Source organism: Mobula birostris, chromosome 12 (genome assembly GCF_030028105.1).
Source record: "Mobula birostris isolate sMobBir1 chromosome 12, sMobBir1.hap1, whole genome shotgun sequence".
In the NCBI taxonomy this organism is placed as follows: domain Eukaryota; kingdom Metazoa; phylum Chordata; class Chondrichthyes; order Myliobatiformes; family Myliobatidae; genus Mobula; species Mobula birostris.
The window spans coordinates 42,134,634-42,161,021 of record NC_092381.1 but is presented as its reverse complement, the minus strand read 5'-3'; the positions used below and the strand labels follow the sequence as shown (position 1 = coordinate 42,161,021).

General features: G+C 38.3%; 1 protein-coding gene across 1 annotated transcript in view; it reads left to right on the top strand.

Moving 5' to 3' along the window:
- Positions 1–23,330, top strand: part of plpp3 (phospholipid phosphatase 3) — a 140,379-nt gene extending 117,049 nt beyond the window's left edge. Inside the window, exons 5-6 of the mRNA XM_072273674.1 lie at positions 9,118–9,294; positions 22,381–23,330. Of these exons, the coding sequence (XP_072129775.1) occupies positions 9,118–9,294; positions 22,381–22,500 (297 nt within the window). The 3' untranslated portion in view covers positions 22,501–23,330. The remainder of the gene's footprint in view (positions 1–9,117; positions 9,295–22,380) is intronic.
- Positions 23,331–26,388: the final 3,058 nt, after the last annotated feature.

Genomic DNA, 26,388 nt, shown 5'->3' with positions numbered 1-26,388 from the left:
GGGTTATTTAAACCTGATTGGGTTGAGTGCCCACGGGCAGGAAAGTTTCTGAAAAACTAACTTTTCTCAGTATCACCCTAAATCAGCATTGTATGGGAAATGGCATCATTGCTTGCAAACAGAACATGAAAACACATGATGGTAAGTGCCCATAAGAATTTTTGGAATGGCAGAATTTGACCAAAAACTATCATAACTATGTTCTACTCTGGAAGGAAGTGATTTCTGCACATGCAGTGCGATGAACACCATGCTACAAAACTGAGTTTTAGGCTATTCAGAATTAATCCTTGCTCTTTTTGGGAGAGGAAATTGTTTTAGTAGGTGCTATCAGAGTAAGATGGATGTGTAATTGCAGTGTATTTGTAAGTGGTCACACACAGCTACTGTTTATTGGTGATGGTGGGAAAGAATGTTTAGTGGTGCATCAATCAAGTGGGCTGCTTAGTCCTAGATGCAGTCAGTGTTGGCGCTACTGCCTTCCAAGCAAGTCGAAAAAGAATCTGTCGCACCCTGACTTGTGCCATTCTAGGTGAATGGAGAGAGTTTGGATATCACATTTTTATAAGGTTGCTCCATTTGGATTTCTGGACAGTGATGACCCCCCGCCCCCAACACCACCAAACCTGCTTCTCAGAACTTTTCTGTTTTCATCAAACTATTCCTCATTACCTTCATGCTTTCTGAAATACTTAATTAGTATGATGTGGTTGTATGGAATGTCTAAAATGGGAATAAGCCCATGGGAACTCTCAAGAGCACTGCTAGGGATAGTGGGCACTGAGACTCAGCTGCAGATGTACTAGAACAGCTATATGGTTCTGGGTTATTTGACCATAGATAGTCAAATGAGTTCTGTAAACTCATTGGCACAAAGGACCATGGTTTCACTAAATGGGAATGCAACACAAAGTTTCTATTCCCAAGCCTTGGTGCCACCTGTTTTTAAAGTATAACACATGCGAATAAAAGATGCCTAATACTTTAACAAGTGTATAAGCACTCTCATAACATTAAGCTAATGTGACAATTATGGTAAATGTTAGTTAAGCTCCACTGAATTATATTACTGCAGCTGCCACTGTCAATATTTTTGGCTACAATTGCAATCATTATATTTCCTCTAATCAATGTTTACATTTTTCATGATATAGTTTACAAATTAAAATGTATTCATGATTATATTGTAGATGTGATTAAATTATAATTAATTACATTTGGTTTTCCCTAACCGTTTGCATGCTTCATTTTCTTTGTTGATGGCGATGTTGAGAAAACTATTGGAGGAAAAAAAAAACATTTGTCTATGAAGACATGATATTAAATTATTATTATTATTACAGAAAACCTGCAGAAATATTTGCATATTTTAAAATATGCAAATATGAACGATATGATTTTATTTCACCTTTGGATCCTATATTTCCAACTCACAATGATGGGCTGAATTATGTGCTTGAGCTACAAGGGTTAACTATAGAATCAATTTCAAAGCAGTAATCTGGTTTTTAGAGTCCATAAACATACAAAGAAATACTATATTTGTCCTAATTCAGTCCTATTTGACAGTGCTATTCAGAGCAGGAATGGTAGGTATTGGATGTTGCACAAATGTGTTTGAGTTACGGTTATCAATGAAGGAAATGCATATTGCATTAATCTTGCACCTTACCTGGTTTGTGTGGTCATTGAGACAGACACTGAGTGTAGTGAAACATATCATCCCAACTTTGATATATTTTACAATTGTGTATATACCTTAGCACCTGTTGAATTTAATTGAAGAACTGTGAATGGTGAATGTCCACTCATATTAATTCCTCTTCCTATTCCCATCCAGACAAATCAGTCTGTGCCCCCCCCCCACTGCTGTGATGAAACCACACTCAGGTTGGAGGAGCAACACCTTGTATTCCGTCTGGGTAGCCTCTTGTATTCCGTCTGGGTAGCCTCCAACCTGATGGCATGTACATCGATTTCTTGAACCTCTGGTAATGCCCTCCACTTCACCATTCCCCATTCCCATCTCCCTCTATCACGTTGTCTCCTTATCTACCCATCATCTTCCTCTGGTAACACACATCAAAGTTGCTGGTGAACGCAGCAGGCCAGACAACATCTGCAGAATTCCTGTTGTTTGCGTTTTTAAAAATCTTCCTCTGGTGTTCCTCCCCCTTCCCTTTCTTTCATGGTCTTCTACCCTCTCCTATCAGATTCCTCCTTCTCCTGCCCTTTCTCTCTTTCACCAGTCGACTTCCCAGCTCTTTACTTCACCTCTCCCTCTTCACCTCTTCACCTCTCCTGGTTTCACCAATCACTACTACCTTGTATTTCTTCATTCTCCCCCACCCCCACCTTCGTACTCTGACTTCCCATCTTTTTCCCTCCAGTACTGATGAAGGTTCCTGGCCCAAAACAGCAAGCGTTTACTCTTTTCCATAGATGCTACCTGACCTGCTGAGTTCCTCTGACATTTTTTGTGTGTTGCTGTGACTTCCAGCATCAGCAGATTTTCTCTTGTTTTTTTTTATCTTTGAGTGGTGTTGGCCATTTTGCAGATTGTTAACAACTAAATGACTGATCAGATGTGCTCCTCAGTTGAGCACCTACAACTCAGAGATTTTCTTCTCATTAACTTCCTACCCCTTTCATTAAAGTGTTCTCTTTCTCAACTACTTAGGATAGCAAAAGCAATCTTTATCCTTTCAGTTGTCTGGTTCATCATTCTTATGTCACAAAAGCATCTCTAGACCCAGCGGCGTTTGGATCTCCATAAACCTCCTGAAACTGTTTAACATTGTTAATGGGGAGAGAATTGTTCCTATTGCCTCTGTGGTTCTACTGACATGGACCTGCTGGCAAAGGTCACCCTACTTCTTAATGCCAAGGCCGTGCACTGTCTATTGTGGCATATGGCTAGGCAAGGACAACCTCAACACTTGAAGCAATTGAAAAGGTATCCTCTAACAAAACTGTTTGTAAAACCCATGAAGGGACATGTATTTGAATGTCCCTGATGCGTAGAAGCATTGGAAAAAGATTTGGAATGATTAATTGTCAATGAAACAATTATACAAGTTAAAAATATTTAATTGAAAAAAATTGAAACACTCTCAAATAATTAAACACTCTCTTAAAGTGGTAGTGAATGTGAACTCATCAAAGTAGAAGTGGTAGAGGTATGGGTGGGGGGGGTCATGGAGTGGAGGTTAAGCAATAAGGACGGAAGGCCCAGTGCATATCCTGGGCCCTTGTCTCTGTTGTATTTATTATACCAGCAACTGAATTTTAATAAAGAGTTTGATGTGAAAACCTACTGATGAAGATCATAGAAAGAAATTTTCTCACACTCCTTTGACTCATAGTGAGCAGAACCATGTAAGATTCTCAAGAAATGTAGATACAAAATAATAATAAATGTTATCGATCAACAAAGGACATAAAATGGTTTCCATAAAGAAACATTGTATCGGCTTTCTCATTTAAAAATATGGCAGATGATGCACTGTTCTGTTTTTGTTAAAAGATCTCTATGTCAGAAAATATTAACTTTCTGCACAGCTGTTTGCATTTCTTGCAATCTGCTAGAGGTTAGTCAAAGCATTGAGAATTGTTGATTGTTCATGGACCAAATGTGAATCATTAACCATAATTTTTTAAACATGCATAGTGCTTTAACAGGATATACCGGCAGAAATCTCTCAAATTTTCAGGGGAGTTTTCTTAACCTGCATTATTGACATAAGCAATAATCTTTTCTGTTGTACACAAGGACATCTGAAATATGAGCTTAGTTGTACGCCTGCCTCTTCCTCCTGCTAGTACAGAAAGCCAGCAATTTGCTGAAGTACATTCCTCTGGTCTCTCCTCCCAGTCTCTGAGCTAACTTACCTTTGCTTCCTTGTCTTGTCAGAAGACGGCTATGCTTCCTGTTGCCTCTTTGCATTGTGTCACCACATTTCCACAGGAATTGGTGGGAAACCCAGCCCTTAAATAGCTGAGAAAACGGCCATGGGATAAATTCTGTTGAGGCAAAACTCCCTTCCCCCACCCTTGGAAGTGTGCAGCCATCTGCATCTTAGTAGTGGGATCATTGCTCATTGTTTTCTTTATTTGTTGCACTTAAAATATCAGACTATTGCCGAGCACTTTCAATGAGCTAACCATAGGTGCTGCTGCACTATGCCTTGTTTACTTCTGGCTGATGTCATACACTGACAACATAAAATGCTAACCATTTGTGGTTTACAGCAGGAATAATTATCAGCGTTGTGGGAACGTTTGAACTCTGCCCACACTAAGATCTTCTCATGAATCTTCCTGAAGCAGAAAGCTTTTCCAATTTTAATCCAATTTCCAATTTTTAATGTGTCCTAAAACTGACACTGGGCTGCTATTTTAGAATGTGCAAAGGGGCTATCATACAAGGAGATACTGGACCTGTTTAAGGCTTCTTTTGGTTGGATGTAAGCTATTTCTTCTGTCACGTTTCAATAAATGTGATAATAAATGCACTTGATGCTGATGATTCTCATATTACTGATATTTTCTTCCAACATAAAGGAAGACACAGTCTATCTATTCTATGCTGGCTCTCAGAGTAGTTCCACCAGTCCCACTCTCCCATTAATTTTTCTGTAAACTGTTTTACCCTACATGGCCTGTGAAACCTATCTTGATTCTCCTGCCATCCCTGACAGTGGAGGCAATTGACTGGTGGCAATGAACCTGCCAATATATTGTATCGTTGAGATGCTGGAGATGATTGGAATATTCAGGGAAAATCTATATGGCTACAAAGAGAGCATGCAAACTTCACCTGGACTGCACCAAAGTTTCTTTGCTACTTCACCAACTGCTGTCTCGTTCTCTGCCCTATTTTAGGTGGGTTTTACTGTGAAAGTTCAAATTGTTCTGACATAATACCCCTACATAACTCAAGTGTGCCAAAAAAATGTAGGCTGAAATTTGAAATGATTCAAGTACAAGATATTGATGAAACTGCCCCAGTACCAAGCTTGGTAAGATGTATTTAAACTTCCAGATTTAATCAAAAATCAATGCTAAAACTGAAGCAACCCAGTTTTAACTTTTTGCTTCAGCTTGACTGTTGGAGCATACTATGTGTTCCTTTCTCTTCTCCCTGTTATGATCTGGAATTACAATCATGAACATTACTAATGTTGAATGACATGTATTCTATTGCAAATTGGCAGCATTAAGACAGAAATGGCCTTGTATTAAATAACAGTATCACTCTAAGGGAATTCTCCAAAATAATGCTTTACAAATGATCCTTTCATCAATATTTATGTGCAGAAATATGCCATGGGACCAATAAGAAAATGCTGTACAAGGCTGCTTTCTTCACTGATGTCATTAATATTACATTCATCAATTTATGGAAACTTGTTGTTTAAAAATGCAAACACGCAAACTTGTTGTTTCCTTGTTTAACCTGGGCTTCCAGGATGACTCTCGATATTTCCTCTCTGGTTTCTCTAAACCATGTGTTGACATAAAGTTATGCAGATTAGTTCCAGGCTTCAAGATTGCTCTGTGCTACTGTGTCATCTAGGAGCTTTATGATATGTATTTGGAGCAATAGCCCAACTGTCTTACCCTGAGTTGTTTGATTTCCATCTGTTAGCATTCACATCCTAATGGTTCAGATTTGGAGTTTGGACTATGGGAAATTAATCAATCTAATGTCTTTGTTGCCCTTTTCACTGTTCCATCAAATTAACTATCCAACTTTGCCATCATTACAGATAAAAATCGTAGCAAGGTCTTTACTCAAGCATCAACTCAGGTTAGGTGCAAATTCTACTTTGATTAAGTAATTATCTTTCTTACAGGGTTTCAAATTTAATTTTCATTCAGCTATTAAAAAATAGACATTTCTTAATACTGATCTTCCTACTCTTCACAAATTCTTTGCACCTTTTCATGTGTTCAAGAGTAATTGTTACCGAATACAATTTTTGAGGAATAAACTTAATGAGCCCAGGAAACAAGCAGATCCGAAGTGGATATTTCTGTTATGTGTACAACGGATAGTAAGAAAACAGAAGTTTTGCACTTAAAGGACATGCACTTGAGAAACCAGGAGGACGTTTGACTATTGTTATGGTGTGATAAATTTTGTGTGGTCTAAGCTATTTTCTTTCAAATTAGATCTTATTTATTTTATATAAACTTGAAACATTTCAATGTAAACAGGACTTGACTGTAAAACCATATTGTAGCAAGATGACTGAAATATTTGTTGCAGTTTGTGCAAATGTTTTTTGTTAACCGTAATTATAGCTCATTGCTACAGTCACTTATCTGGGTACACCCAGTAACATTAAAACTCTTCATAGGTTTAGATTTCCAGTTTGGAACAATGGTAAATAGTAGCCTTAGTGTTTATGGAGTTAAAGTTGAACATCTGTTTCTGAACATGTTTGTCCCATTAACTATGAGTACTTCAAAGTGTGATTACAATGATTACATTTTCCTTTGGAATTGATGATTCATTTATGGATGCTAAAGCTTGCCACTTTTAACTTTGCTTAGATTTAACTATTGTACTGTTAACAATAAATTATTGTACCAACATGCCATAATAGGTCAATTCCTGGATTCTAATTCTAGCATCACCAACATCTGAAGTGTATCTGAATATAATTTTGGAGAGGCCTTTGGTATGCATAGGAATGGAACAATCTGTCTACAGGGTGAAACATTTTTGGAACCAGAAGAACTAGCCATACAGTGTATAAGTGCATCTTGGAACTGATTAGTGGAGCAGAGATGTTAGCCAAAAATATGAAAAATGTTAGGAGTGGTGATGAGGAGAAATTAAAATATATAATCAAATGACCTGTGATGTGGATTACTTTCATACAAGCAAAGATTATCATAAAAACTCTACTCTAAATTAAAACATTGTATATATTGAACCATGAAGTGTACCAACAAGACTTACTGTTGGAGCTACTCCAAAATTGGCATGAACATAATGGAGCTGCATATGGTATATGGCAAATACAACCTTGGTGACTGGGTGACAATAGGAGATTTTGAACTAACCTTGTGCCACTCCCTATTAAAAAGAAAGCAAATTAATAAAATATGATGTAAACTACTGAAGTTAAATAAAAATAAAATTAAACCTAGTTAAGGTTTTGAACTTTATTTAACTTGAGTAATATATTGATTTTTTTATCCCATTCCATTTCCTGTAAGTTATTTTAAATCTTACACTATCTAGTATATTAAAGAAAGACATCAGCAACTGCACATGCTGCTCTCTGGAACAAAAAAAAATACAAACTGTTGGAGGAACTCAAGTAGATCAAGTACAGTGCCTTGAAAAAGTATTCAGCCCCCACAACTATTTTCACGTTTTGCTGTTTTGTTTTCTAAATTTGACAATTGAAGGATTTTTTGAGCTAATCCACAAAACATTGTGCATCGTGTCACATCAAAAGAAAAATTCCAAAACCTCTCAACGATTTACCAAATTTGTGAGGCTGAAAAAGTATTCATCCCCTTTGTAATTGCTACGCTAACTTTCCTCAGTACCAATATATTACCTTACCAACTCACCCAATTTGTTGATGTAGAAAATTGGAGGATCGCCTGTTTTCAATGAATTCATAAGACTACTGTAAATGCCTCCTCTCTCTCTGTAGGGTCCAATGGTATGGTAGACTTTCAACAGGCCAAAGCAAAATGAAGACAAAAGAGCATTCAAGACAAGTCAGGGAAATGATAATAGAGAAGCACAAAGCTGGGGAAGGGTACAAGACCATCTCAAAGGCATTGAACATACCTCAGAGCTCAATGAATTCCATCATGAAAAAGTGGAAAAAATATGAAATGACAGCCACACTGCTTAATTCAGGCCATCCCTTTAAACTTAATTGCCAGAGAAGTCTGGCACTTATAAGGGAAGCCACTGTGTTGGTAATAATCACTCTTGAGTGAGCAGCAGAGGTCAGTGGCTGCAACTGGAGATGAAATCTATGGCCCCACAATCTCTAAGTTCTTGTACAAAAAGGTTACTTATGGCAGAGTGGCAAGGAAGAAGCCCTGGCTGAAAAAAAGGTGTATCCTTGCCCGCAAAGGGTCACTTAGAAGATACTGTAAAGAACTAAAAGAAGGTCTTTTGGTCAGATGAGGCTAAAGTGGAACTTTTTGATGTCAATACTAAGTGGTACTTGTGGCATAAATGTAATACTACACATACGCCAGGTTACACAATCCTTGCTGTAAAGTATGGTGGAGGTAGCATCATGCTATGGGGATGATTTTCAAGCAGCAGTGACAGGAAATCTGGACAAGATTGATGGAAGGATGAATGCTTCTAAATAAAGAGAGATCCTGGATAAAAACCTGCCAGCCTTTGCCAAAAAGCTTAAACTGGGGAGGGAATTCATCTTTCAGAAGGACAATAACCCAAAGCACACTGCCAGAGCAACCATGGAGTGGCTTCAGTTGAAGAAAATTGATGTCCCTGAGTGGCCCAGTCAGAGTCCTGACCTTAACCTGATCCAACATCTCTGGCAAGACTTTAAGATTGCTGTCCCTCGTCACTCACCAACTAACCCGGCACAGCTTGAGCAATTTTGAAAGGAGGAATTGGCAAATCTTGCTCCATTATGTTGTGCGTAGCTAATAGAGACTTGTAATAGATGTGAGAGGTGGTTCAACTAAGTACTGAACAAAGGGGGGGATGAGTGCTTCTGAACTGCTGACATTTCAGGTTTTGAGTTTTTACTTTTTCATGCTTTACCGTTTTCCCAGTTTTTTTTTACTCTGCTGTGATTCACAAATAAATATTCTCAGTTAAATTGTTCAACATCCCTGGTTATAATACTCATTGATGCGAACAAAGGGTTGGGGGATGAAAACTTTTTCAAGGCACTGTAGCATCTATGAAAATGAACAAACAGTCAACGTTCTGTGTCGAGACCCTTCATCAGAACAGATCAGGTAGCATCTTTGGATACAGGGTGAAGGCCTTTTGAATTGAGACCCTTCATCAGCTTTATTTGTTCAATGGCAAGTGAGAGAAAAAGCAACACTAAATTCAGAAACTAAATGTTCCTTTCTTTATCTCTTCAGTTTTATCTACAGGCCCGCTTCACGTGGAGAGGAGGCAGACTCCTTCGACCCTTGCTCCAGTTCACACTGGTGATGATGGCTTTCTACACTGGGCTGTCTCGTGTATCAGACCATAAGCATCATCCCACAGACGTTCTGGCTGGCTTTGTGCAGGGAGCCCTGGTGGCTTATTTCATTGTAAGTATTATGTCATTGTATTTTACAGTCTTTCTGAGAAAAATCCGTGCTTGAGAGCCTAAGGCAGCTCTTAAATGGCTATGATTCAACAATTCAAAAGAGACTCTGAACAATTGCAGCTCCCTGGGAACTGAGAACAGACGAAGTATAGAGTGTGGAAATTATTACCTGTGCTGGTTAAACTGCCAACTTTTTTTCTCTATGACAAACTATTCATAATTTAAGATGTGTGCTCATCATTCTTGGGGTAAGTTGGACAGAGTTTCCCTTAGTTGACATCTGAATTATATGGGAGTGTATATCTGCATTCAGTCAGTTCAAGCAGTTTAACTTGTACCGAAGAAAGGAGAAAAACAGTTCAAAGAAGACAAGTAGAGATTAGAACTTCAGCTTCTGCCTTTAACTTTGAATCATTTGTCAATATCAAGACAGCAGTCCTCTGCTTTTATCAGAATCTTTCACTGTTTAGGTTTGAAGTTGAAAATAAAGAGCCAGATTTTACCAAAAAAGTAAAGCAGCCATCAAACATCTTAACATGGTTTAAATTGAGTCTACATATCTCTATGAACTAATAATATTTACTTAGAAACCACTAAGCTGTTCCATCACAGTAAAGAGGTGTATGGGCCTTTAGGTATATACAGTGTTACTGACAGCTGTTTGAACTTATCCACTTGAACAGTTAGAATTTGAGTTTGAATTGTTTGGATAAACATGTTTCAAGCATCCATGTAATTGAAGGCACATTCAAACACTTGCAGTTTATAAATGATATAATGATGCATTTACTGATGTAACTAGGCATTAAATGCCTACTTTCATGAAAGCTCTAATACAGGGGAGATTGTACTTCACTGAACTCCTGGAGGTGCCCAGGAAATGGCAGTAGATCAATGCAAAGGCAAGACCATGGAAGAAAGATTAGGACCATGGAATTGGCATTTACATCAGTCATGTACACTTCACAGCTACACTTTATATCCATTTCCTGCACACACCCTGTGAATAGAGTAGCTGAGTTTCAGCTTGAAGCTTTTGCACAAATGCTATTATTTGGTGCATTGTAGAAGTTAGTCATTGCACGCATACATGTGTCTTCAAAAGGGATATTTGGAATGAGTTTGAGTCCAGATTTTGTTGGCTGCTATTGGTTCCAATAAGCTGTTAAAGTCCTGAGTCCAATAAGACGTCTTTTTAATGCTGATTCCCCAAAGGCAGTTAATGTACTTAACTGGTAAAAAAAAAAGAATGCCAGGATTATGCATTGCTTGATTATATTCATGTGATGGACCAGTTGGAGAATAAGTAGGTCACTGTTGAGAACTACACACTGTTATTTTTACAATATTTTATACTTTGTGCAGACCTCTTTTATATAAACAGAGCCCATAATCATAAAATTGTTTGAGCACTAAATGAGACCACTTGGCCCATTGATTCCTCTTCTGGTCTTTCCCTGTACCTCTGCTAGCTTTTTTTCCTTCAGTATTTACTAAATCTGTTTACGAAAGTCAGAGTTGAATTCACTTTCTCCATCATCTGCCAGCAAGAATTCCAGATCATTAGTGCAATTAGGATGAGGCATGGGAAGAGAAGAGATGATGTAGGAAGCTCCCTTCTGGTTAGACAGTCAGAGAACAATTGCTCAGACTGCTCTTTCAACGAATATGACCCCTATTTCCCTTTCCCATAGCAGTTTTCTTCGTATCCTCTTTCCATTACAGTACTAAACAACACAATACCTTCATGACCACAATGTAACAATAAGAGTCCAATAAATCACCATTCCAAATAAACAGTTTTGTAACCATGACCAAAGCAATGCAGGCATCAATTAGTCATCTTTCTCCATTCTCTTAGTACGTTTCGAATATCCTAGTATCCAGGCTGTGCTACATCAATGTGGAAGGCTACTGATTTTCAGCTGAGGAAGTTGTCAATGGCCTGGTTTGGACAGTTTTGACCTCTAAGCCTTGGAGTGCCTGAGTTGAATGGAACCCCTTCTTTTTGCTCATTTACAGCCTAGTCTGACTACTAGTGGTACTGGTGATTAGATCATGCAACTTTAAGTGAGCACAATGGATTTGTGTTTTATAGAGTCACAGCCACCACCATTGGGTGGCACTTCAGAAATCCTCGTAACGTGTTGGGAGGACAGGTGGTAGAAGAGTAGCGATGTCCTCAATCCCTCCCTTGAATTCAGGGATCCAGTGCTATGAAGGCATTGTGTGAGCATCTATTGTCAGGCACTGAGGGTTTGTGTGGTTCTGCATTGGATGCTGAGGCACTGACAGTCAGATCACACTCTGGCACTAAATCCACAGGCACCGAAATGCAGCTGGCTACTACATCCATGCTGGAATAATGAGTTACAGGCTCCTTCTGCTAGTCTGCAGTTAGATTTCTCCATATACTTGACACTGCACCAAGCTTTTTGATAGACTTAGCAACGCAGCAAGCATTCTGGTGCGTATACTCATTTGCTTTCTCTTGTACACTGTCCCATTGAAATCCTCATCTGAGTTCAAACTGTAGGGCAATCCTTCTCCCTTCCCCTGTCTGAAGGCCATGTATGTGTCTGTTGACATACCACATTCCGATCACATCTCTAACAGGCATTGTATGTGGAGTGCAATACATGAGCTTGTACCTGTGAATTTTGGACAGAGTGACAGTATTTTTTTCATCTTTTGTTGCTTCTCTAGCTGGGTTGAATTTCTTGGCAACAGGGGTATAGTTACTGAATAAGGCAGTAGGAATGTGGGTTAATGAAAAGTCTGCTTGAAAATTCTGCAGGTGATTCAAACAAGCTTGTGAGGTGATGAGCATTTGGACTGTGATGAAGATTAATTGAAGCATACTTTCATCATAAATTGTCTCAGTAGCCACGGACTCCGTCATGGTTCGTTCATTGGTGCACGAGTGTAGGTAGAGGAAGTCAGGCTTCAGGTTTTGGAACATTCTCAGAATGTAAGATATATCATTTAGGAGTGAGATTGGGTGAACTTTCTTTACTCATATGATGGTAAGCATGCAGAATACTAGGAGCTCAAATTGCTAACTGTGGATAGATTTCTAGACAGTTGAGGTAGAGATTGAGCCATGATTGTATTGCATAGTGGAGAAGGCTTGAAGGCTGAGTGGTCTATGCCTCTTATTTTCCCATGTGTCTTTGTACGACTAATAGTTCGTTGCTCCTGACATCGGTCCAGTGTTTCCTTATCCTTCAGAGTATATGTCAGTTATCACACAGAGCGTGGTGGATATCTGAAACTCAAATTCAGAGAATTTATTGAGAGAAAAAGAAGTTTGAATTCTGGTTAACTGTTGGTCACAAAGATATTGCACATAGATGTGACAATCTTCAGATGAGGAAGTGTTGAAGTCACAAACAATCACAATGTTTAACAGACATGTAGATAGGCGCTTAAATAGGTAAGGCATTGAAGGATCTAATGTGGGCAAATGGGATCAGTATAAATGGGTAAAATGGACAAAGGGCCATTTTTATGCTGTACAACTATGTCCATGACATTATGACGTTAATTTATAAATGAAGAAACCAGTGTTATCAACAGAATTTTGGAATAGCTATCAACAACCAGTTTTATCAGAGATTTGTGTTCACCCACCCATATTTTCCATTGTGGCATCTTGTATTCCCTCAGTTTATGGTTCTGGCTCCTAGGAATGGGTCCAAAAGATTTTTGGGAACCACAAAGATTATTCTTGCAATATTATTATAGGGTTTACAGACTGAAGAATGTTGCAGCATTTTGAAGAGGGGGTAATTTGAAGATCTATAAATATATGTATTACAACATGATATAATTTTATACTACATTATTTTACTTTGATTAGGGATTTTTAACTGGGATTATCCATTTGGTCAAACTGAGCGAAGTTAAATATTAAGTTGTACATATTTCTACTGTATGTCATTCATTAATATTGGTCCCTTTGTTTTGATATTTGTAATTATCAGTCTCTGCCTTTCAAGCCACATATTTTTATTGAAGTGTGGATTTCTGAACATAATTTACTGCCCAATTAATTGAAAAGAAGAAAATAATTGCAGTTGATTGATTTCAGAAGTAAAAAACGACTCTGTGTGGAGTTTGTGTGTTCTCCCAGTGACCGTGTGGGTTTCCTCCAGGTGCTCTGTTTCCTCTCACAGTCCAAAGGTGTATTGGTTGGTAGGTTAAGTGGTCATTGTAAATTATACCATGATTAGGCTATGGTTGAATCGGGGTTGCTGGGTGGTGCGGTTTGAAGGGCCAAAAGGCCTGTTGCCGGCATTGTATCTCAATAAATTAAAAGAAAAATAACTTTTAAAACTTTGGTCATGGTAAGGAGAAGGAAATAGCTTCAGTGATGATCAGAGTCAGGGTTGTCTGCCCCCCACTTTCACCGGCAGCCTAGGCGATCACCCATGACTGAGGTGAGAATGGGTTTAGGGCAGCCAGACAAGCAAATTAATTGCAGCCAAGCAAAGCAGCATGTGTAACTTCGTATGGTTAGAGAGCTCTTTTGCTTCATCTGAATTCTTTGGTTTCTTGAAACCTGAAATCTGAGTCCTTATTTATATTTCAGGAGTGGCTCAGAAGCGGTCTTATCATAATCTCTTATCCTCTCTTGTTCCTTTATGAGACATGAATAATATAGTAATCATTTCTTGTAGTTGAGTTTGTTTGGAAAATTGTGAGCTTGGTGTTTTAAAGATGGTCATTTCTGAGCATAATATCCTTCCGACTTGCTTTTAACTAGAATTCATGTTTTCTTTCAAATAAAATCTCTGATTACTAACAGAGGCTTAATGGATTCAGAATATTTTCACTCCTAGCTCATCAGATCCTGACTAAATGGTGCATTTTTCCTGAACACATTGTGGCTGCTTAATAATGCAGTAGTAAGCTGTGACCTTTATCCTCATGTCTATATCTGTTACATGACGTAGCATTGTTCTGTTGGAGCTGGGGTTGTAAAGGCTGACTCACGCATTTCTACCACCCAGATATTGGAAGGAAGCCCCATTACTCATAACTGTATGTAATGAGCTTTTGTCTTTCATTTTAAAGACACTACTGCAGTAGAATAGAAAGTAGCAAATTAAGTTTTGGCCTGAAATTATCGTACATGCATTTTCTGTTTGTAGGACAAATTACTTGTTTAAAAAGATGGAAGATGGTTTGCAGCTGTACTGGAAGGGGACAAATACCCTAGCGGGAAGGTTTGCTAGTACTGCACTATGGGGGGGGGGGAAGGGTTAAACTAGAGTTGAAGGGGGTTGTGAACCAAAGAGCCAGAACAGATACTGGAGTGGTTGTGGGGAAAGATGTTGCTAAGTCTACATGCAAAGTCAGGAATCAATAGGGGGCTAATGCTCTGAGCTGCATATATTTCAATACAAGGAGTATTGAACAAAAGCCGAATACCCTGGGGCATAGATCAGCATGCGAAATTATAATGTTGTGACCATTAGTGAGACTTGGTTGCAAGAGGGGCAGGACTAGCAGCTCAACATTCCAGGGTTCCATTGTTTTAGATGTGATAGAGTGGGAGGCATTAAACGTGGAAGGATGCCGTTACTCTTCAGGGAAAATTTCAGGATGGTGTTCAGTCAGGACAGACTGGAGAGCTTGTCTAGTGATGCTTTATGGGTAGTACTGAGGAATAAGATAGGTATAACCATGTTAATGGGATTATATTATAGACTACCTAACAGTCCGTGGGATTTAGAGGAATAAATTTATAGAGAGATTACAGAGTGTTGCAAGAAACATAAGGTTGTGATAATAAGTGATTTTAACTTTCCACATATTGTACGGGAGTCCCAGTCTGTAAAAGGGCTGGATGGGAAAGAGTTTCTCAGATGTGTTCAGGGAAGTTTACTTCATCAGTACATAGATGCCCCAACGAGAGAGAGTGCAATACTAGTTCTCCAATTAGGGAATGAGACAGAGCAGGTGACAGAAGTTTGTGTAGGGATACACCTTGCACCTAGTGATCATAGTGTTTTTTGGTAAAAGTGTACTTAGTATGTGGGAAGCCTTCACAAGTGAAATTTTGAGAGTACAGAATTTGTATATTCCTGTCAGAATAAAGGGCAATGATAACAGGTTTAGGGAACCTTGGTTTTCGAGAGAAATTGAGGCCCTGGTTAAGAAAAAAAAGGAGATGCATAGCGAGTCTAGGCAGGCAGGAATAAATGAGGTACTTAAGCAGTATAAGAAATGTAAGAGAACACTTTTAAGAAGGAAATCAGGAGGGCTAAAATAAGGCATGAGGTTGTTCTAGTAGACAAAGTGAAGGAGAATCCCAAGGGATTAGTGTCATAGTCATAGAGAAATACAACACAGATACATGCCCTTCGGCCCATCTAGTTCATGCCAAAAACTATTTAAACTGCTTACTCCCATTGACTTACACCGAGACCATAGCCCTCCATACCCCTATCATCCATGTACCCAGCCAAACTTCACTTAAAATGTTGAAATTGAGCTTGCATGCACCACTTGTGCGGGCAGCTCATTCCACACTCTCACAACCCCCTGAGTGAAGAATGGATGAGAGGCTTCTACAGATATATTAAAAGCAATATGATAGCAAGGGCCAAAAATTGGTCCTCTGGAATATCAGAGTGGTAATCTATGTGTGGAGCCAAAAGAGTTGGGTGATCTTAAATGTATTTTTTGCACCTTGGGGGGCAATGCAGCTGCGAGGTCGTGGACCCTGTACAGATTACAGAAGCGGAGGTGTTTGCTGTCTTTTGGCAAATTAGGGTGAATAAATCGCCAGGGTCTGACAAGGTCTTCCCTTGGACCCTGTGGGAGGCAAGTGCAGAACCCTGTGGCAGGCAAGTGCAGAAACTGCAGGAGCCCTAGCAGAGATATTTAAGAAAGACTATAAGAATAAGCCAGGAAATTATAGGCTGGTGGGCCTGATGTGAGTAGTGAGAGAGTCATTGGAAGGTATTCTAAGGGACTGGGTATTTAAGTATTTGGATAGACAGGTACTGATTAGGTGTAGTCAACATAGGAATACAGATCCATAATTCCTTGAAAGTGGCATCACAGGTAGATAATGTTGTTAAAGAAAGCTTTTGGCAAATTAGCTTAATTAATCAATGCATTGAGTACAGGAGTTGGGATGTTTTGTTGAAATTTTATAAGAGGTCTAATTTGGAGTATTGTGTGCAGTTTTGGTCACCTAGCTACAGGAAAGATGTAAATAAGATCTAAGGAATGCAGAGAAAATTTGCAAGGGTGTTGCCAGGACTTGTGGACCTGAGTTATAGGGAAATGTGGGATAGGTTAGGGATTTATTCCATAGAATTTAGAAGATTGAGGGGAGATTTAGTATAGGTATACAAAATTGAGGGTATAGATATGGTAAATGCAAGCAGGCTTTTTCCACTGAGGCTGGGTGAGACTACAACTAGGTGTTACGGATTAAGGATGAAAGGTAGGAAACTTAAGGGGAACACGAAGGGGACCTTCACTTGGGGGTGGTGAGAGCGTGGAATAAGCTGCCAGTGCAGGTTCGATTTTAACAGGTAAGAGAAATTTGGATAGGTATGTGGATGGGAGGGGTATGGAGGGCTATGGTCTGGTTGCAGGTCGATGGGACTAAGCAACTTAATGGTTCGGCATGGACCAGATGGGGCAAAGGGTCTGTTTCTGTGCTGTAGTGTTCTATGACTCTAAAAGTTTGTTTCATGCTTTTCTATTGAATTGCACAACTAGACTGATTCTTCAATAGTCCAGTCTACTGAACAGAGCTCTGATTTTATTAGAGCTCTACATTTGTAAAATGTAAAAACAAATTGAATCTGTAAGTGCACATTATGTTTCTGAGGTATTGAATATACAAGGCATTCAATATGTATTTGTGAATACAAGTATTATGCTTGCTTTTAACAAATGATGTAATGACCTTGATGCCACTGGCAAAGCCAAGACTGAACCAAGTCTTTGTGGATTGTGTGGTAGATTGTCCTCACTTTGACACAGTATCCTGTTTATTAACAGCTGGTCCATGATTTTCCAATCCATATCACTTTGTACTAAGTCCCTTGTTAGAGGGAAGACTTGGATTCACGACACTTTTGTGTGAACATTATAAGGTGAAACTTTAAGGGCATGATAATAATTTGCAACTGATTTGTGGTGTGTATCATGTAGAAGGTGACTACTGACTGACACCCTGTCCTTTCCACGTCATGTTTCATTTCACTGTTACTAAGGGTTAACAGTATACTGTACATAAGCAAGCACAGCTGACTACCCCACGTGGTACTTGAAAAGCCAAATGCAACCTTGTTGTAAAGGCCACTCATCATCACTGCTGATATTCAGCTCTTTACATGTTTGGGGCAAGGCCATGATGGGGGGAAAAACAGTGACTGCTGCTTTACTGATGGAGGAGTTCACGGTAATTTACCTTCTTATGCAAAATCCATTTGATAGATTACAGTGGGATTCATTTTGAGTGGCTAGTGCTTTTCTGTTTGACACTTCTTTGTATGAGTTCCATAACTTGGTTAAATACCACTTTTTTAATGTTACAAGTACACACTCATTCACGGACACATATGTACATACACACACAATCCCCTCATCCTTGTATAGTATATGGAATTTTTTTTCCCAGAAGTGTTGTGGGAAGTGTAAGAAACCTATATCCTAGAGTTCTGTTGAGTGCCAATAAACCTGATGACAGTAACAAAATACATGCTGCTCTGAAATTGTGTATCCATTTCATGATAACAGATTCAGAACATGTTCATACAGGCTAAAAGACAAAGGATGACTTAGGACAATTCATTGCAATTGAATTGTGTAGTCTGAGAAACTTCATTTTCCTCCATATCCCCTTGAGTTTATATTTTAGTACAGATTGTTTTGTAAAGGAAGTTGAATGTGCTTAAAATAGTCTAAAGCCGTTTAAAGGCAAGGCATTGTCTGTAATAGAAAGAACAGAGATGCTTTCAACAGTATATTGTATGAAAGCATGGTAATAATAAAATCAGAAAGCAGATTTTGGTGCTGAACAACAGAATAAACTTATTAGTCACAAGCTGCTGTTTCTTTGCATATTCCATAATGCATTGGTGGTACAGGGTTGTTCATTCATTAAATGTGGTAGTTATTTTAGCCAGCAAGAAAGAATGTGCATTGTTGTACTTCATATCATAAAATCTCCTGAAGCACTTGACAACTAATCAATTGCTTTGCAATCTGTTTTACTGGGGTTATATGGACAAATGCTGAGGCCTAGAAAAAGGAAAGAGATAAACGAGCATTTAACTAGTTTTGTTAACACATGTTGAGGGTCATTATCATATACTGATAATGCCAGAGATCTTTTATTGAAGAGTGAAGTCAGGATGTAAGATCTCATCTGAAACAGCACATATTGACAACATATCACTACTTTAATTCAGCACTCAGCACCATGCCTCATCATGCATTCTCATGTCAGCAGTGATGGCCTTAACAGCAAGGTCACATTTGAGAGAGTCTTCCATCAAAGTCCTGCCAAAACTTGTCGATGGGAAACCCATTCTCTAAGTAGAGTTTTGCTTCACATAAAAAAAAGGTGATATAGTTGTTAGAGGCCTGGTTCTGGTCCCAGAACTTTACAGAGGTTTCTCAGGAAAACATTCTAACCATCTGCAGTTGTTTTGTTAAATCAAAAGGTCAGAAATGGGGATGCTCACTGGACATTGCACAGTATTATTTGAAAGTTAAAGTCTTTTGCTAAAGGAACAAATCAAAGGCAGTGTATCTTTGGGTGAATAATTCATATCAAGATTCCTCACAGTTTTCACAGCTTCTGTGAGGCACATAATAAGTGAGTGATGGACTTCTCTCCACTTGTTTGGAAAAATACATCTTCAGGAACACTTATGTATGTTAACATGATTCAGTGCAAAGCAGCTGAATTGAATGACACCCTAACCACCATCCTGAACATTCACTCCGTTCTCTGCAGATGCAACATAACTGCAGTGTGTTGCATATTTAAGATGTTCAGGAATTACATGCTTGCTTCACTAATAGTATCTCCCAAGCTTGCATCCTCCACTGCAATAAAGCATACGGACAACAGGAGCATGGAAGCACCATTATCTGCCAGCTCCCCTCCACGTTCTGACTGAGAAGTATATTGCCATTCCTGTGTTTTCAAGGGGTCAATACCATGAACTTTGTCACTCAACAACACTGTGAGACTGCCATCGCAGGAAGGATTGTTACAGTTCGAGGAGTGGCTGAACATCATCTTCTCAAGGGCGGGTAGAGGTAGCCACTAAATACTGTTTTATTTTCCAGCCATGCCCACCTCCTGAAAAAATGAATAGGTTGGAGCACTGGATAGATCCTGAAGCCACAGACTTCTCAGTTAGAAAAGAACAGATCAGGCTGAAGTGTACGGGCTTTGTGATAGTGAGCGTGTGGGCATCATTTTGTAACTGGTTTTCATTCCCTTCACTGGGCCAAGATCTCAGTGTAATCTACAGCGTTTATAATAGGCAGAATCAGAATCAGGTTTAATATCACCGACTTATGCCGTGAAATTTGATAACTTTAAGGCAGCAGTGCAATGAAATACGGAATAAGTAAATATTGTGGAAAAAACTGAATGACATTAAGTATATATATGTCTATTAAATAGTTGTTAAATTTAGTAATGCAAAAAAAAACAGAGATCAAAAAGTAGCAAGGTAGTGTTCATGTGTTCAATGGTCATTTAGAAATCAGAAGGCCAAGGGGAAGAAGCTGTTCCTGAATCACTGAATGTGTACCTTCAAGCTTCTGTACGTCCTTCCCGATGGTAACAATGAGAGGAGAGCATGTCCTGGGTGATGGCTATCCTTAATGATGAACACTGTCTTCCTTAAGGCACCGCTCCTTGAAGATGTCTTGGATACTACGGAAGCTAGTATCCATGATGGAGATGACTCATTTTACAAGTTTCTGCAACTTACTTCAATCTTGTGCAGTAGCCCCCCCCACCCCCATCTAAGATGGTGATGCAGCTAGTCGGAATGCTCTCCATGGCACATTTGTAGATGTTTTCAAGTGCATTCAATCAAATACAAAATGAATATATATCCTCCTCTTTTACAAATTTTGTAAATTTGTTTCTATCTGTCTTAATGCCAAGAAGTGGGTTCACACACAATGCAGACTTCAAAAATTTTTGGAGCTTTGGTGAAGGAATGAGAAAATGCCTTTAATATTCCCAACATTTTACTAGTGGAAAAGGTCATTGACTACAACACCTGTAATATACAGTAAATGCATAACAATTACAGTGTTCTTGGAAAATAATTTTGCTTTGTATGTAAAGTTTTGCTTTGAAGCCATTTGAATTTCCTGTCAGACCAATGCCCTTCAAAATTTCCTGTTCCCTAGTTGCCTCCAGAGATTAAAGGGTGCTGTAGTACCCTGATGATGTAATTGGGCAGCCAGGAAGCGAGTTTAATATTGCATCCGCTCATTGACTGTCTTTGGCAGCTGTGCCTTCATGGCTCAAACTGCTTTTGGTGTGGTGGGAAATGGGAAAATAGAATCAATCTGGACCTCCAGCTAATGGTCTCTGAAGGATTCCTTTTGTGTATGTGTGTGTGTGTGTGTATATATCTGCAATGAAACAAATGTGTAGACATTTTACTATGTACCTTTCTCCTTTAAATTGCTTTCCATGAGTGCTGTATTTGTAGTGAAAAAAGCATAGATTGGTGTAGCACCATTCGTGATCTTGTGATAGCTAGTGTTTTTTTACAATCTTTTATGTATATTTGAAATACATCAACAGTAGTAAAGTGGGAAATGTAGTGGTCAATTTGTGCAAAGCTTGATCCTACAACCACACTACAATAAATAAGGAAATTGCATAGTGATATCCAAAAAAAGAAAATGACATTTTGCTGAAATATCAAGGTTAACTACAGTATATTATCTCTAACTTACACCAAGGTATGTGGACTTCTAGTTGCCAGACATAGGTGGGATTTTATACTTCCAATTCTATATGTGGAATGAAACTGCATCTTATCTTAAAGATGAGCTTCATTTGTCTCATGTATACAGTGAAATATGTTGTTGGTGTTCACACAGTCTGAGGATGCACTGGGTACAGAGTGCAAGTGTCACCATGTTTCCGGTGCCAACATAGCATGCCCACAATTCATTAACCCAGAGGAAATTCACAGTCATAGGGGGAAAGTACAAACTCCTTGCAGACACCAACGGGAATTGAAACCCAGACTTCTGATCACTGGCACCATAAAACATCATGCTAACCACTATGCGACTGTGTCACCCATAGTTCTTGATGTGTATGGGGAAATTACTATCCAGAAGGCATCATATATTTACCATGAAAGACAATGACAATATGTAGAACTTTTAGTCTGTTGAGTATAGTGTTTGCCATCTGACAATAGGGGGATGAGGTATTTAATGAGTTTCACATGCAGCGATGGAAATGGAGCTCTTGATAGCAGAGTGAAGCAGCAAAAGAATCGTACCATCATTGGTCCACCTTGCTTTTATAATAATATGTACAATCAACAGAAATTGCTCTCATAGAGTGTGCCTTTAAGGAAATACAGAGCAGAAGATAGTCACCAATTAATGTAATCTCAGAATAGAATTAACTTCATTCATAAATTAAAGAATTGTGATGCAAAATTTTCCTTTTTTGTCTTTGTAACAGCAACATTTCAAATAAATGCTTTGTTTGGGGTATGACAAAGATAGAAGTTCTTTGTTAACGAGTTAACTGAGATACCCAACAGGAAGGAGACTGATGAACCAGAGATGACACATTCACTTAACTGTCAATACAACTAACTCCCCCTTCCTCATATTTCAATCTGTTCATGATAGCTCCCCTATCAGCTTGTCATTTTTATACAGAAAAAAATCATATATACTAAATGCAAAGGAAAAAATGCTGTTTATGTATAATGCTGTTTAATCTCTTTAGGTTTGTATTGTGATAGAACCTCTTATGACTGATACAGAATAATGTTTTTGCACACCATCTCTAATCTATAACATACTTTACTTGTAGGCCTTCTACGTGTCCAATCTTTTTAAACCCAAGATGAAAGTACCCCCTCCACCTGTGCGAAGAGAGATAATTACCCCTGTGGACATCATTGACAGGAACAACCATCATGGGATGTGCTAATCACCTTTGCAATATTGGAAATGTGTTCTAACAGCAACAAATCAAAATGGACTGAAGCTGGTGCTGGTGAGAAAATAGTGACTGCTGAACAGCATGTATGCTGCTTTCTAATCTCATCTGACAGTAGAATGTAGGGGGAAAGACATTTTATCCACAATCTTGTGGGAACGTGTACCATAGCAGCATTTTAATCAAACCACAAAAACCACAGAGAAGGCATGAAAACTTAAAGCTTGTGAATTTGTTTGAACTGTTCAAAGTTGGCCATGAATGAATGCATTTGTTCAACAAAAGGAAAAGAAACTTTATAATAAACATCATATGCAAAAACATAACGGTGGACATCTCATTTTAAGTGACAAGGACCACTGCAGCAAACTTTCATATTTTATATATAAATATATAAAAAACTAAAACAAGATAACTATGTAAAATATTATTTCTGAATCAATCTTTTTTTAGATATTTTATCCACTGCAATTAAAACCGTTTATGTGTCTTGACCTGTGTTATTTACAAAGTGCTGCTTAAAAAATAGCATTGATTTTTAAAAAAAAAACATATTTTGTATGTAGTCAACTAAAGTATTATAAGCTTTTTTGAGGTGGGGATAATGTTTGATAAAAATACAGCTAGAGCCACTTGCATCAATAATAAACATCACAATAAGTCATTTGTTAGTACTCTATATTTTTATGTTTTGTAAAAAATGTTTAGCTTCAACTTATTTCTTGTAGAATTTGAATGTTAACATCTGACTATTTTTCTGATGTAATTAGCTGTATGTTTTGGTTATGTGCTTTTGAAATAAAAGCTTCTAATGGACAGTGTGCTATTGTTTAGTTTTCAGATTTCCATTTTCTGCTGCACACATTATATTCAAATATAATTAAGATGTAATTATTCATCCTTAAAGTGAGTACCTGAGATTTAACAAACTCTATATAAGTCGGACTTCTCTTTGTTTGGAAAAAGAGTATGGAGTATTACTTTCCGTACTCTGCACCAAGAATGGATCCTGATCTCTGGCCTGAGATGCATCTCTTAATCCAAAGTGGTATTTCAAATAACATCACTGTTTGAAGAGCATAGGGCATTAATTTTCCTGAAAATTCAACCCAATTGGCACAGTTAAATGCGGCACACGTTGTATTCTACCACTGAAACTTAGTTCCTTTGATTTCAGGAATATGGATTTCTAGAGCCAGAGTTCAACATATTAAAATAACCCCATAGTGTGTTCAAAACTAAAAATTGAAAATGAAACTCTAGTGTTTCCTTGCAACATCCCCCCTTTTGCCAATGCTATCAAAACACACTATCTTGACATTCGTCCGTGGGCATGTGATTTTAATGCCTAATTCTCCTCTTCTACAGTAGATTCCGTTGAATATGTTAATTCACATCATGGATTTCTGCATCTTTGGAAAGCTGGCCTGCTGTTGGAAGGACTTGAAACATAAAGGCAAAATAGACAAGAATTTAATCCAGATAATATAGGAGTAATGTTGTTACTTTTCTATATTGTACCTCTTTTCACAGGGATCTGTGCATTATCATATAAGTGCAAGATGCTCTGACTTTTTAAGCAAATGGTCAAGTCCCATTGAAGCTACAACTATATCTACAGCAGACAAATGTATAACACAACCTATAGTTTGCTCTGCATGCCAGTAAGTAACTAAGTACTGTACACGTAATTTGTGCAGACACACCCAGCCCTGAGACACCAGTCAATATCATTTGATTCCAGACAATTGGTTTACAGACCAATACAGAATGTCTCTCTGGTGCCTCCCATTCCCTCCTCTCTCCCTTCTCCTTTTCTCAACTATGATCCTCCTTTCCCTGACCTCTTCCAACTCTCAATCCACCAATCCACCATAGAGACCAATATCAGAATCAGATTTATCATCACTGAGATATGTTATGCAATTTGTTTTTTTTGTGTGGCAACTGAATAGTGCAATACATAAGATTACTACATTACTGTGCAAAAGTCTTGGGCACCCTAGCTATGTGTGCCTAAGACTTTTGCACAGTGTTGTATGTGCTGGGCACAGCACAGATCAACTGATATGTTAGTGTCCAAGAATTTAAAGCTGATGAATTCCCACCACCAATCCCCCGTGGCACATGTTCAACCTCCTTCCCCTTCCTGAAGTCATCATTCACTTGTTTAGTATGTAATTAAATTGTTGTGTATTTAACATTTCAGTAATATTTGAATAATTTTGTATGTGTCTCTCTCTCTCTCTATCTATCTATCTATATATATATATCCCACTTGATTAAGCAGTCTTGATCATTTAAATAATTAATTATGGGTTATATGTATAACTACGTAAATTACATACGTCTTGACACTACCACATGGTACATACACACCTCGCTTAAAGAACACACAAGGACTTGCATTTCACAGCTCCCTTGTTTTCCTTCCAATTAGTTTAATATTTTGAAGTTACTCAACACAACATAAATGTGCCAAAGGAATCTCCTGTAAGTTTTAGGTTGAATTTGTTTCTGGTTAACATACGACAGATTTTAGATGGGTGCTTGTATGGACTATTGATAAACACTGAATAGATTTTAAATACGGAATGGGTTTTAAACATGAAATGGGCGAATTGGCAGCACCAAATGGCAGATCAAAAATGATCTCCAGTGTATGGTAAATACTCCAGCAGGCAAAGAACTAACCTCTGAAATTCTGTCTGTAAGTCTCCCCAATTCTCTATTTACTCTGGTTAAACTTTGGTTTATCATCCCTAATACCTCCATAAATGGCTTGGCACCAATGTTTGTTTGATGTCCCTATAGTGAAGTGTTCTGTGGCATTTTTGAACAGCAAATTGGTATATAAAAACAAACCGTTGCTTGGATATCTTACTTTAGCAGATTTCTTAAGGTTTAATCACTTTTACCTATTCCAGGTTATGATATACTGGAAATTTTGCCCAGTCCAGCTCTCACTGGCTCCCAAGTATGCCACATAAGTCACTAATGGGGTGTTATCCTGCTACACCATTCATTGCTTGAGGATTTGGGATAAGATTTTTTCAGCAATTTTTCTTCAGAAAATTAATCATCTGGTGACATTAGAACATAAGAAAGTTTTTGACAAGAAATGGCCATTCAGCCCAACAAAGCTTGCCAAACTCCTATACACACACTGTGTTGAAGTAACTGGTGAGAACAGATTTGAAAGTCTCTAAGGTACTACTCTCAACTACACAACTAGGTACTTTGTTCCATATGTCTATAACTCACTGTGTAAAGAAATGCTTCCTGATGTTAGCCTGAAATCTCCCTTTAACCAGTCTCTACCTATGGCCCTGTGTCCTTGATGATGGATTAATTTTGAAGTAGCTGCTGGCATCCACCTTACTTGTATCCTTAATGATTTTGACTTCTATCATGCCTCCTCACATTCTACGTCTACTTAGGCTAAAAAGATTTAATTCTTTCAACCTTTCTTCGTGGCTCATATGCTGCAGACCTCGAATGTGTCTAGTTGCCCTTCTCTGGACTGTCTCCAGTGCTTTTCACATCCCTCATGCAATATGAAGACCAAAATTGTACACAGTTTTAAAGTGCATTATACTGTTTAAGGAGAACGTCTCTCGATTTGAACTCCACTGAGGGCATTATATAACCCAAGATTCTATTAGCCTTCCTAATCGCTTCTGTGCATTGTCTAGATGTTGATAGTGATTAGTCTACCAGGACGCCCAAATCCTTCTCATACAGTGCATTTTCTAACTCATGGCCCACCTTTCTATATCTATATCCAATATTTCCACTTCCTATATGTAATACTTTACATTTAGTTACATTAAATTTCATCTGCCATTTATCTGCCAGCATCTGGATTTTGTTTCGATC